The 14414-nt window shown below is 38.2% G+C and overlaps 1 protein-coding gene across 1 annotated transcript in view; it reads right to left on the bottom strand.

Moving 5' to 3' along the window:
* Positions 1–1694: 1694 nt before the first annotated feature.
* Positions 1695–14414, bottom strand: part of arhgef40 (Rho guanine nucleotide exchange factor (GEF) 40) — a 46378-nt gene continuing 33658 nt past the window's right edge. Inside the window, exons 19-27 of the mRNA XM_017461655.3 lie at positions 13134–13383; positions 12042–12131; positions 11410–11616; positions 10316–10495; positions 9245–9425; positions 8082–8192; positions 7177–7286; positions 5862–5908; positions 1695–5725 (exon numbers count right to left, since the gene is read on the bottom strand). Coding sequence (XP_017317144.1) covers positions 5882–5908; positions 7177–7286; positions 8082–8192; positions 9245–9425; positions 10316–10495; positions 11410–11616; positions 12042–12131; positions 13134–13383 — 1156 coding nt within the window. The 3' untranslated portion in view covers positions 1695–5725; positions 5862–5881. The remainder of the gene's footprint in view (positions 5726–5861; positions 5909–7176; positions 7287–8081; positions 8193–9244; positions 9426–10315; positions 10496–11409; positions 11617–12041; positions 12132–13133; positions 13384–14414) is intronic.

Raw genomic sequence — 14414 nt, 5'->3', positions numbered from 1 at the left:
GATCAATATGTACATATTTAGTGGGAGATGGAGGGATCGATAGGGAAGGGGGGAGAGGACGGGGTGAGAAGGGAGTGAAAGAGAGAGATGAGCGGATGGTGAAGGGGTGGAGTGATGTGGCAGTGGGCTGCTGTCTCTTTGTCGCAGTGTCAGGGGTATTGATACTGTAGTATTGCCATGACAATAGCACCACAGCGACGGCCATGACGACTCCGGGGAGCACAATGTGGCCACAAAACTGAGGGCACTGAGGCATCACATATAGCTGAGAGACAGTGAGAGAGATTTCAGGGTGGGGGGGCAGCAGGTGCATGTCTGGAATTTTAGGGACAGATATATAATACTTGTCAGAAGCAGTCATAGTCTAGGCACACATTCCTACACCATATATGATTGATTTCCAGTTCCGCAAATTTGGTTTTATTGCTGAAATGCTAAGGGCATGAATTCTGATTGGGACTATATTTGGGCATGCACTCTCAGAAAACAGTACTAAACGGTATCTTTTCTTGTCACTGGGTTGGTACTCACAATCAAGATACATCTTTTTCACTTTTCATGTGTATCTTTCACCTAGAAACATGGATATAATGATTTAAGGTACAAATGGACAGTACTCATTTTAAAGCTAGAAAGATATACTGCATGCACCTTTCTAGGTAAAAGATATCTACTAACAGATACAAAACGTGTACCACCCCAGCAACAAGGAAAGGTACATTTTACTACCTTTTCTGAGAATATACTTGCTTAACTGTATGCTTTATCCTCATGAAGTTTCACTCATCAGTTTTATGATATACATAGTTCATAGTTTTCAGCACCGTGCTAGCTCTCAAAGATACAAACAGTCTCTTGTCAGCCAGGAAGTCAGTGTGAGTGGCCACCCCTTTCTCCCAGTATGATCTATAGTACCCTCCCCGCACCCCTTCCCTCCTTAATATGATGTAAAAAGCTAATCGCATGCAAATGCCTGTTGTCCCGGTAACGGGGGCCGAAAAATCCCTTTGATGTTTCACCCAGCTCATTCTCTCCACGTTCCCCTTTGTTCTGCCGAATCTCGCTGCTTTGTCAACATAGCCCGTCTATCCCTCACTCTCCATTCCTTTCCCTTTCTATCTTCACCAATCTTTGGCTATCTCTTCTCTACTACATTATCACCCCCTCCTCTCTCTCTCAACCCCACAAACTCTCCTTTTTTCCCTTACCCATTTTTCTCTCCCAAACTTCTTTGTCCATAACCTTTGCTCTCTACAACATTCAGTCCCTCTCTTGCACACACTTCAGATTTCTAGTGAGACAAAAAACTTCCCTGCTCTCAACCATTCCTCCATGTACAGCATCCCCCCCTCTCTCATTCTTTCACTCTTGTTCTCTCTCTCCCCTCTCTGTGCCTCTCTGTCTGAGCCCTCTCACCCCGTCATTACCCATCATCCCATCTACTGTCTTTTGCCCCGTCCTCTCGAAACCCCTTCCTGTTTCTCACTGTGCTCTCCCTCCCTACATTCCTCCCCCCATTTTCGCTCTCTGTCTTTCTCCCTTAAATATCTGATCCCCTCTATTGACCACTCAGCCGCTGCTATTTTCACTGTGTCACTAATCTTTTCCAATATGTATCCCATAATGCCTGGTGCTGCATAATATGTGCTAAATGTCATTATCGCACACTCTAAAATGGCTGTAACAGACAACACTCTTGTTCATGTCCAGTTTTAATTCTTGAAGAAAAAAAATATCACACTGATGAAGTACAAAATACATAGCAACATAGCATGCAATTATTAAATCATTAAAATTAATATGACATTTTGCATTACCAAAAAATTGTAAACGTCAATATAATAAGAGTTATACTGAGAAGCTTACAAAAGGCACCTTGTTTCTTTGGTTAATGCTTGTATTTACAGTGAGAATGATGAATCATGCCAAGGTATTTATAGTTATGAAGAGACCTGCTTTAAAAGCGCTGAACTGAACACATTTCCTACTGTGCAAAGTATATTTGGATTAAGTCTGGCTGTGGGTTTAGCTTCATTCCTCATGTAGCTCGCATGCACACTCATACCACCTCTTATATAAAACAACTTAATAATTCTCTAGATGAAGGTTTTTTTTTTGGAGCTCGACTGTTCCAAAATGGATTATGAGTGCTTGGTTAATGTCAGCTCTAACAAAGCGGGATTCAAACTCTTTATATAGAGTCCTGGAATCCAGTGACTATACAAGATTAAGACTGTAAGGTTGAGTAGAATATAATAGAATATAGAAGGGTGGGGTGCCCCAATTACATAACTCAAAGATTAAAGCAGAAACTCGTAGCATTTCCTCTTATGCAAGCAATCTTTGGATTTGGCTGGTGGAGCTGCCATGACAATCAAAGCCAGCTGGATCATAATGCAACTCATAAACAGACAAAGGAAAAATCGACTCTTTTCACACAGTGGGAGAAACTGAGTGAGAGGTGGTGGGTATGTAAATTCATATGGGAGCTATGCGAATTCATATGGTGCTAAATATGGAACTAGTAACAATAACAATCAGAGCTGTGTGGAGAAATCTGTTTAGCTCTCAAGAGTTATTTTCAACTCCAACACACTCCTTTATTTGAAATACTGAAGGGAAAAAAGGTCAACGTGGCAATTTGGTCATTTACATCATGTTTTTCAGAGCAATATGTGCTGCCCAGCAGTTTTCGCCTGTTAATGAACAGAGTAAAAGTGCTATCGATCCAAAATGTACACAGCATCACCACAAATGAGCAGCTATTCATTGTCCTACAAATAGCATTTTGGCCTTAAAAAATAGGAGACACATTGTTTCCAAGCTGCAGTTGCTCACTAACACCACCTATTGGACAATATCTGATTTCTGGTTTGGATTCGGGTTAAAAATAAATAAATAAAAAAATAAAATAAAAAAAAAGCATATTTAAATTTATTTAAGAGCCTTTTTGTATATCTGAAAGATTATGTAATATGAGGAGAAATTAAAAACAAATGTTAATCTCCTTTGTTTGATCAGAATTATATAGAGCAGGATTAAAGTCAGTAGACTTAACTCCAATTTGTCACATCCATTCATAGTCATGTCACTGTCATGCTGAGGGGTTCTCAAACATTTTGCAGCCAGGGACACCTTTAAATGTTAAATAAATTCTATAGACACCCTCTGAATAACTATTTCATTATTAGGTTAGTTATTTAAATGTGAACCGTAATATTCTGGCTATTTTGTAGAGACATAGCCTTTTTTTTTTTTTTTTTTTTTTTTTTTACAATCACTTTGGCAGTAATTTCAGAACCTTGATGTAATTTTTCAAAACTCCAGACAAAACTCGCAACCGATTATCAAAATGCGCGTTGTGCAAAATGCTAATACTTTTTCCAGCTGCTTGGATACAGTAAACATAACCCTTAGATCATTTGTTCATTGAACTAAACTCACATGTTCAAAATGACTGAACATAACATCAAAGTATTACCATTTCAAAATGCAATTCATACATTATATCTGAGATGACTGTCTATTCATTTCATTACAGTGATCTATCAACTGATACAACTGCTCAAAATGATAAGTAACTGTTGCTTTACTCTTAATGCATAGTTTTCTGGAAACTGAAAACAATATTCATGAAAGTTTCCGGATAACGAGATCCATTGACACGTGGAACATGAACCATTATCTATGGATGTAATATTTCATCATCATTCTTTATCAGACACTGTTTCTATGGTCCCAAGTACCACTTTTCCAGACCATGTTTTCAGACTGACATTACAGAGAAGGAAAATTCTGACTGACCAACAAGAGCGGGCTGTGGTCAATTTGGTTTGGGCCAGAAATGACATTCGCCTTACAGACATTTGACAGCACATCTCGGACAATGACCACATGTACAGCAATGTGGAAGCCATAAGTTTGCAGATGATTGTATGCATTCTGAAAAGGCACCAGGTGTCTCTAAAACAGCTATACCATGTGCCTTTTGAAAGAAATGTGGATACAGTGAAGTAACTGAGGACTGAGTACGTTCAGATATGTTCAATTTCAAGATGACTGCTGTGAAAATTTCCCCCAAAATTCTACATTGTAATCAGTAGTTGTCTTTCCAAAATCTCTTTTTATGGGGTGATGGAGCTGGATGCTGACAAAAACATCAGAAATTCATCTTTTTGGATGAGGCAGGCTTCAACCTGGCCAAGACAAGGAGGAGATACCGGAATTTCATTGGCCAGTAGGCAACCATCCAAGTACCTGGACAACGTGGGGCCAAAATCACCATGTGTGGGGCTATATTGGAAGATTGTGCGGTGGGACGCTGACCTAGTCTTTGATGAGCCAAGAACCTTCCTTGATGAGCTAAATCAGATCTGTAGAGCTGATGGCGTGACCTAGCTTAATGTCATTGTGTGGGTTAATGTCAGGTTCCACCATGTTCAAATGGTGCAAGCATGGTTTCAGGCCCATCCACAATATACCACCCTGTTCTTACCCCCACACTCTTTGTACAAATAACTACGCAGTGAAACTCGATATCTTCGATATGTTCCTATGGTATTTAATGATAAAGTTATTTGAACCAATGATTCGGCAAGTGCAAGGTATTGTTAAAGATATGAATGAACAATGCAATGTTTCGAACATTGGACAGCCTGTGTTACAAGTGATGACCGAATTTTGAAAATTGACATCAAGGTTCTGAAAATGGTGCCAAAGATATTGTAAAAAACTGTAATGGGGTTAGATTAAACTCATTCAATTCAAGCAACCAGTCAAAGAAGCTAATAACTATAGGAATGCAATAATGATAAGGCTAGGTTGTTATTTCTCCCACTGTATCAAGATTTTAAAAATAAAAAAGATCACTGTCACTATGTGTTGTTAATTTGTTTTTAATTGTGGCTTGATTAGGTAATGGAAGTAAAAACTGCATAGGAATTGACGCCATAACCTTATGTGTCATTCAAACACTCCTCAATTATCGTTCCCTTGAAATAAGACTTTTATACATAACAGGATATGCACTAGAGGAAGAAAGTGAATATATTTCAGAGAAAATGGCAGTTATTCAGTGGCTGCAATGACAATCGATTAATTTTTCTATAGAACAAATAGGGCTTTGCTCAACAGTACTTTGCGTGAAACATTTTCCTTTGTTGTTATGGCACATGGCTACAGAAAATGTGATTGGAAAATAGTATCTGTAAATTGTTTTTACAATTTGCAGGCTGTGAATTGGGATTTTATATTATGTTTGAGATTGTACCATTATAGATGTTGAAAAATAATAATAGTCAATCGACATGTAACATCAAATCTACACATAACAGGGTAACATTAGGTTATAATTTTAACATTCTTTCGTTAAAATGGGACACATAAAGCAAGTAATGAGAGAGCAAGAAAGGCAAAAATACACAGTAAAGTATGGTATACTATTGAAGTCATTCTTGGCAAGCAGCAAATCAGTTGGAGGCAGCAGTGCATGAAAGCCTGAAACACATTACCCTGCTACACGCTCCAGTACCTGGCGATTAGTTGCATACGGAGCAACTGTGAGAGACAGAGCCAAGATGGCCCTGTGAAATGTAGCATGGCTTACAAAACTTCAGTATACCATATCATGCCGTAATGTTGCTGAGTCATCTTCCCGTTTCTGTTAGATAAACATTTGTCCAGTTGAATTTCTAATCCTTCAAATTTCCACCGAAAAGTTAAGACTCTGTTTAGAAGGAAGAGGAAGAGAAAAAAATGGTTTAATTACATCATATAAATATATAATGTATTATATACTTATATTATCTTATAACAAATTTCAGATTTAAAAAAAAAAATGTTTGTGGGAGGAAAGGACTAACATTTGTGATTCAGATGATATTCAAACGGCGGTCGATGGTGATGAGCTCTAAACAAAAATAATAGAAATTATTAAATACGTTATTTATTTATTGAGTATGTGTTTGCAGCATCAGAGATGCCATATGAGTGTAAAACATCTAATGTAACAGCCTACAGAGACTAGAAAGCTCTACATATTATGCCTGTTGCTACATACTCACTGACCACTTTATTAAGAACACCTGTATGTACACGTGCTCATGCATGCAATTATCCAACCAACAAATTATTTGCCAGCAGCGCAGTGTATAAAATCATGCAGATACAGTTCAAGAGCTTTAGTTCATGTTCACATCAAACATCAGAATGGGGGAAAATGTGATCTCAGTGACTCTGACAATGGTATGGTTGCTGGTGCCAGTCTGCTGATCTCATATTTTTACACACACAGCTCTAGAGTTTAGGCAATTGTAATTCGAAAAACTACTTCGTACAGCCCTGGTGAGCAGAAAGCATTTCAGTAAGAACAACACGTCAAACCCTGAGGTGGATGCGTTAGAACAGTAGAATACCCCATCAGTTTCTACTCATGTCAGCCAAGAACAAGAATCTGAGGTTACAGTGGGCACAATCTCACCAAAACTGGACAACTGAAAAATGTTACCTAGTCAACATTTCAGCAGTGACATCCAGATGGTGGGTCTGAATTTGGCATCAAAAGCAAGAATCCGTGGACCCAACCTGCCTTGTGTCATCAGTTCAGGATGGTAGTGGTCATGTAATGGTGTGAGGAATTTTTCCTTGGCACACATGGTGCCCCTTAACATCAATTGAGCATTGTTCGAATGCCACAGCCTATCTGAGTATTGTTGCTGACCTTTATGGGTACAATTTTTCCATCCTATAATGGCTACTTACAGCATGATACTGCACCATGTCACAAAGCACAAGTGGTCTCAAACTGGTTTCATGAACATGACAATGAGTTGATTGTATTTCAGTGGTCTCCCTAATCACCAGAGTTGAATCCACTGGAGCACCCTTTGGATGGTAGATCAGCAGATTTGCAGCATGAATGTGCATTTGACAGATCTGATGTATTTATGTGACACAATCATGTCAGCAAGGACCAAAATCTCAAAAAAATGTCTCTAACACAATGTGGAATTCATGCCGCAAAGCTGAGGCTGAGGCTGTTTTGAGTCCTAGCCAGTATTATTACCGGTGTATATGGTGTCCCTAATGAAGGGGTCAGTGAATATTTTAGCATTTTTGAAAAAGGTAAATAAAAAAAGCATTAAACGCGTGTGTGTGTGTGTTGGCTGTAGTTCTCACTTGTGTATGGACAGTTTGTGCTGAATCTTTCTTTGCGTCTCTTGCGATGGAGGGAGAACCTCCTTCTTTCTGACTTCCAACTGAGGAAGAGTCTGAACAGCTACTCTGGACTGGGAGAGAGAAAAAGGCAGGGTAAAGAAAGCTGCTTTCATTTTGGTAGAGGTCTTATGCTGTGTATATAGAAAATTGCTACATAAGCATTATACAATGTCACTGGAGACACCCTGTGGACATAAAGCATATAAGACACCAATTTCAGTATTAGTAATGAAGTATTGCAATATAGAGCTAGTAGTGTGTGTGTATGTATGTGATGGCACGATACTGCTTTCTCTTTTCCGATACAATCAAGGTTTTCAAACCTTGAGTATTTCCTGATAGCATGAACCAATTTGTTTTTATAAAGCTTTAAAATAAGCTATTTTTAATTGACGCAGGACGCATACTCAAACACTACTTCTCTACAGGAAGAAATGCATAGCTGTCATTCATTCATCATTCACTACTTCTTTATGACATATAAATAAGCAAATATTTAAATAAGTATTTATAAAGAAGTAGATAAAAACAATAAAACATTGTAAACGTGCTAAAATAAATAGAATTTTATAATAGTATGTTCGCTAAAATCAGACAGGCTCCTCCGATCTCTGATCCAGCATTTTCTGCTGATATGGATATAGAATTTTATCCATCTCTAATATTGCATCTGTCGTAACATTGTGACTGGCAGAATGTAAATGCACCTCTATTTTGCAATTTTACAATTTGTTTACATAAAGAATACCAAGGTGTTAAACATATTAGAGTAAATTTATTTCTTTAAATTTTTTTTACAATAAGGGTATGCAAAATTAATGGTGTGAATGTGTGAGAATGTGCATTTTTGTGCGTGTATATTATACCCCTGTCATTAAGGCTGAAGCCTGAGTCTAGCTCAGATGTCTGAGTTCCCGTCACATCCAGCAGCAACTTGCTGGACACTCCCATGCACAGAGATTCCTTTAGACACAATTCTTTGAAAACACAAAGACAAAATATTTATTTATGTTTTGATCCGGACCTTGGAGCTTTCTGCACTTGAGACTTCCCAAAAACAGTTTATGCCCAGACCCTTGTAGACGACCTCACCTGGATACTATAGACTTGTATCTAAGAAATGCTTCTATAATCAGAAAGACTGTCCGTTGTTTATAATGAACATCAACATCTTTTCAAACTTCACAAAATTCTTAAATAAGGTTTCAACAGCCTGCATTGTGGTAGTGACTGCCATCTTTAGACAGTTTGTATAGTCCTTTAGTCTGTCCAGATCTCTCACCATCTCATCTTTATACTCTGCTCAAACTGATCAGGTTCCACAGCTTCAGCTTTTATGCTAATACTGCCATCAATTCCATCGCGCTCATCACTGCTAACTAGCCGAGCCGTGAAACCTGCCAGTTATCCCATATGTCAATCATTGTAAATTCTCCCAAGAACAGCCAAAATAAGGCATCAACAAACAAATTACCACCAGAATAGCTATGCATGTTACAAACATTTCATTATACACATATTTTACATGTCTCCGGAGTTTCCCTTGTTTCACTTTTTCACCAATTTTTGAACACGGTGGACAAATTACAGTCTTCTCATAAGAGGCTACATACAGAGTTAATATAATTAAACTGTCTTATATTGATCTCTTAATTACATATAAAACTGGGTCATTAATGACATCCCATAATGATTTAACTACTTCTTAATTACGGGATGTGTGCTCAATTAATTAAATAAAACTTTGTGGTTAACAAATAAATATAATTGATTTAATGATCAATTAAATCTCAAATGAAATTATTTCTTCTATACACAAACAATATTATAACAACCAGTAAAAAATATTTTCATTAAAACTAAAATGAAGACATTTAATGCTGCCTCAATAAGACATTTTTAACACCTTTGTCTATTTATGGCCCTTTTTGAGTTCACGAAGTACACACAAACACTACACAAATAATAGTTAACAAATTCATACATTTTCTTGAAAGGAATGACCAAGGTTGAACAGTAATGTACTCACCTGTGTTATGGATGGCATGAGTCCACAGGAGCTGGGCAATGTCATGCGTCCAGGCTTCTCTGTCCTCTGAAGATGATGCCTGGAGAGTGAGACAGTATTTGGTGCGAGATGTCTGTCTCACCCAAACCTCAAACCTCAGACCCTCCTCTCCAACGCTTTGGGTCAAACCCATCTCTCCTGTCTGAAGCAGAGAGACATGATAAGTGTGTGCATGCACTGAAAAACTGGTATAGCCTTTAAGGTATAGTGTATTTTGCCTTCCATTGGTCTTTTTTTCCTATTATAGCAGCAGAAGGGCCAACATCTACTGTACAACAGCCATAGCATTTATGATTTTTCATCCTTTATGACAGTGATACAGAAGATACCTGAAAATTATGCTTTTCTATTAGTTCAGAAAAAAAAAGTGGTCAGAAAAGAATTCCACACCTGCAAACCCAAAGAGGAATTACGTGTAGTCCCACCAAAGGGGCGCGGGGGGGGGGCATTATTAAAAATGTAGTAGACAGTAAAAAACATGAAATGCTTCCACACGGATGAAGATTTTCACTGATATTGTGCTGCTGCTCAAACTTGAACATGTGTTTGCATTTTTTTTTTACATTTTTTTTATCACCATTAACATTATTTGTAAAGCATCGGATTTGACACTTTGTTTTTTTGCTAAATGATTTTAACTTGTCTAAGTCAGAAACACACTGGTAGATTATTTCATACTAAAAAGATCAAAAGATTGGTCATTTACACAGACTGAAAGCAAGGGTTCTGCATCAGTGCACCTTTCAAATAGGACAATTTGAGTCGAGACAAGAGCAGTGGCCAAAATCATGAAGTAGTCATGAGACTTTTGCCATGCTGTTTTTTTTTTTCACTCACATGAACTAAGCGTTTTATGGTCAATTTATTATTTTTTTCTCTCTGCCTGCTAGAATTTTCTTGATAGCAATATCGACACCACTGTAACAGTTTGCTTTTTTATTCATTTATTATTTATTTTAAACATTGCACGTTTAGCTTTCAGCCGACTCCATGTTTGTGTGTGCATATGTGTGTGTGTGTGTGTTCATGCACCTTTATGCTGTTTTTAAAGGTGTATGCACTGCAGCCTTGGCTAGGAGTTTTGTGTTTGGTGAGAATAACGTAATGCTGGTAGAGAAACACAGTCCTGATGCCTGTCTTCTTTCTCCGTCCGCCTGGACAGACGTATAGCTCGCCCTGACGTACCAAATCCCCACGTTCTGCCACAGGTACCTGAGACAAACATTTCCAGTATATAAATTAGAGACAAAAATTTACAACATTCTATTGTTCTGGGAATTATTAAAAACAGACCTATGAGATTATCCTTGGGCATATATAAAAATGTTATTATAACAATGACCACACACTAGTCATTCAACACCTTTCTCACCAGCCTCCATGGAAGTCTACTGGAGTAGTTAAAGTAAGCGCTGCATATACACTACCACCATTCATTAAATTCTTTGAAATTTCTGGTATAGTCATTGTACAGTATGACATATGCTTCTTTATAGCACAGCGCGGCTGCGTTTTTTAGAAGGAGTCTCCAGTATCAGTGCTTTGTAACAGTCTGAGATAAAGCTGTAACTTTTTGAAAACTTTTTGTTTTCTAATATGGAAAGACTTCAGAACAGCAAGCTGTTTTCCTTATTGTTCATCTGTTTTATTAGCATTGAGAGAGAAAAAAGAGAGGCTGGTGCAGGAACAGGTGTTGTTAGCAGGTGTAAAATATGTGATAACAGTAACTAGCTTATTTGTAAAAGGATTGTAAAAGGAAAAAAAAATTACAACATGCCCTTCTTTAATAAATAAAAGTTGTAATCATTGGCAGATTTCTGTGGTATAAAAAGAATAAAACACTGCCATATGTGCTGTTTTTGGAAAATAATAAACTTCATGGCACTGAAGACCCCATTGTTTATTACTCCTTATGTAACTTGTAACAAAAAAGGATTGGACATCGTTTCGGGGATAGTTAATTTTACTTATATGTGCAAATCTGTCTAAATATAACATTTTCAAAATCAATGAAATGCAATATTTGTGTCACAGTTTTAACACTATGACATCACCACTCTAATCACATTCACTTTAAAGCACAAACCCTATAATCACCCATTCATACTGTGCACTTTAAGTCTCACCGGACAGCCAGTGATGAGGTCGCTTATCCTCAGGTCCTCTCCATGGCGCTGTGCATGTCTGATAATGGAGAGGGCAGAGTCGGGTCCAGGGTTTACACCTCCCAGTTCCTCAAGGATCTCGCAGTAGTGCTGTAGTCTTTGAGTTGGAACAGCAAGGCACTGAGGAAAGGAGATGGTGGGGAGCACAGGAGAGCTGGACAGCTTTACCTGGAAAGAGAGAGAAAGAAGTAAATGCTGTTGAAATGTTGAAAAAAAGTTGAAAATGGCTCTTTAGCAGAAGGTTGAAAATGTCTGCATAACATATATTCTTGGGAATTAACACACAGATTGTAGCTGCATCATCATAACATGCAGTTGTGTGTGAAATAATCTACTGAACATGAGAATAATGTCATGGATGAACAAAAAAAGTGGCCAGATGCTGCCTTTGCATTCTATCTCTGTACTCAATAATTGTATTAGCCACCTAGTGGATACAAATGGTAATGTTTCAGCAAATGCTAAAATGCAGCCAGTGACCGTCCACTCCTTTGAACCCATTACCAGACACGTGGTGGGAGCTTAGCTCCCAATTATATATTAAAGAATAATTAAGACTAACCTCATTCTACCACTTGAGTTCAGGAGCTCACCTTGAAGAAATCGGCAGCTTGGTTGACCAGCAGGGAGTCCAGCTCTGGCTTCATACGGATGTAGTGGGAGTATTGCAGTAATTGATCCCTCTGGGTATTAGTGTTCCAGTTTGAGTGTTTGCGTAAGAGAGACAGTTTCAATTCAATTTCAATTAAGAGATTTTTTATAAATATTACATATACTTTACTCATATTACCAAGGTATTTTTTAAAATAATGACAATTGATTTATGGGATCCTTATCTCCAGCAATAACATCTATTATATCTAGCACAAATGTTTTTCTTGTACCATGCACATTAACTTTGTCAGTCACACCCTGGGATGCACTGATCTGATATTGAGTATTGAGTATCAGGGCCAATACTGAAAAAAATAAATGGTGGCTGGATATTGGAAGGGATTTAACATATTTTGATTATCAATATAATTAGCAAAATTATTTACAAATAAAAAAGTTTATACGTGTATGCATCACCCTTGTTATGAAGCCCCTAAATGACCCTTTCTAGTGCAACCAGACGCAGCTTTATTAGTTGAATATTCTCTGGTAAAGTATCAATTGAAATTTGGTTATGAAAAAAAATATCCCGAACCTTGAACATCCTGCAGCGCACCATTAAATGACTAGAGGAGGCTGTTCACCAAATGTCTGTGTCCAGGTAACTAATTAACTTATAATGACATCTGGTGTCTCCCCCTGCCACCCCCAAGTCCAAAAGGTAAAAGAGAACAGTTTAAGGGAGTTGAATACTTATGCAAGCCACCGTAATTTATACCATGAACATGTATAACAACACAAACCTTGCACATGGGAATATGACACATCTTGTCTTAAAGCAGGCCGCTAGCATGCCCCTGCTGATAGGCATAACCATACTCAGCTTGCTGAGTCGGCTCAGTTAGTAACAGGATTGGACAGTATTGCCTCGCTATCATGGCTCATAGTCAGTGCATCACTAGTTCTGGAACTACCTTTAACAGAGCCTCATTGACCCCTCACCCCTAGCTAGCCATGCATGATAAATGAGATGACATAAGGAAAAGCATTGAAATGCAGAAGTGTGTGCAAGTACAGACACAAAATCTTACATATTTGCTGAAGCAGTCAGTTTGCTGTAGCGTTTGAGAGAGGGCACCCTCAATGGCGGGGAGGAGTAGCTGTGAATGAAAAGTGGCAAGGCTGCTCCAGTTGGAGAAGATTGAGTCAGCCTTTCCTCTCAGACAGAGTGGTGTATCAGTACTATCCAGCAGAGGGAGGTAAGTCTCCTCCACAGCCTTCAATAGAGCTACGTACTGTCTTTCTGAATTGACCAGCCTACACCACTGCAGATACAACTTACTAAGAAAGTGAGAGAGAAAGAGATTGTAAAAGTACTGTTTATATTAGTGACCTAACCACGTAGTTGAGTGCAAATTTTCTCATATACATAATACAAAAAAAGTTCACACTACAAGGGATTAGACTTATTTGTACATGTCTGCTACCTCAATCTGAACTGGAATTCTATTGCAATGCACTACAGACCTGCCAACCCTGGAGAGGAATAGTGCATAATCCAACAGAGGCAGGACGCTGTTAAACACTTAGTCCTTTCAGAAATCATTTATCTAAGATAGAAGAAGTGTGCATACAGTATATAGAGGGTTTTTACTGTAACCATCAGACACTAGGGAGAAAAGCTTCTGCTTGTCTGTTTTAGTTCAAATGTTGACAATGGATAGTTACATGCAACACAGTAGAATTGTTTACTTAATTCCTAGTATAGAAATTTAAAACATGTTGTGCACTGCATTCTGGATCAGTTCCACAGGTCGAATGGAACTCACGAGTAGACTTGCCTCACTTTTCCTCACAGTTCCACAGGTCGAATGGAACTCACGACTAGACTTGCATCACTTTGTAATTATCATTTCCATTGAAATTATTTGCAAAAGAATAGTCTTTATTTCACATTAAGGAACTCAAAACATGCTCCATTCACCTTGACAGAAAGTGAGGTGCCACATCTGTCAAGCGGGGAAATCAGGTTGATCAATGAAATCAATGGGCCTGTTTACACCTGGTCACTTCATGCGTTTTCTTTGATCGGATAGCTATCTGATTTGTTAAAATGGTTCCATTTGCCATGTAATGCGTTTCAGCTAAATGGTTATATATCCGTTCTTCCATTCCCACGCAAAATGCAAATACACATTTCTGCTGAACTGAAATGGCAGCCACCGTTATTTTGCTCTATTTGGGTTTGTGAATGCAGTCGAAAAGAAAACGAAAATGCTTGCTACAACGCTTACGCAACAAAAGGAAGCACTTATTATGTGCAGCATTTTCGCTGTCGGCAGTGCTAAACCCAGCAAGATACCTGGATGAAA

This window comes from Ictalurus punctatus, chromosome 29 (assembly GCF_001660625.3).
Source record: "Ictalurus punctatus breed USDA103 chromosome 29, Coco_2.0, whole genome shotgun sequence".
NCBI classification, from domain to species: domain Eukaryota; kingdom Metazoa; phylum Chordata; class Actinopteri; order Siluriformes; family Ictaluridae; genus Ictalurus; species Ictalurus punctatus.
Note: the sequence above shows the minus strand (reverse complement) of the source record. Positions and strands in the feature narration are given on the sequence as shown.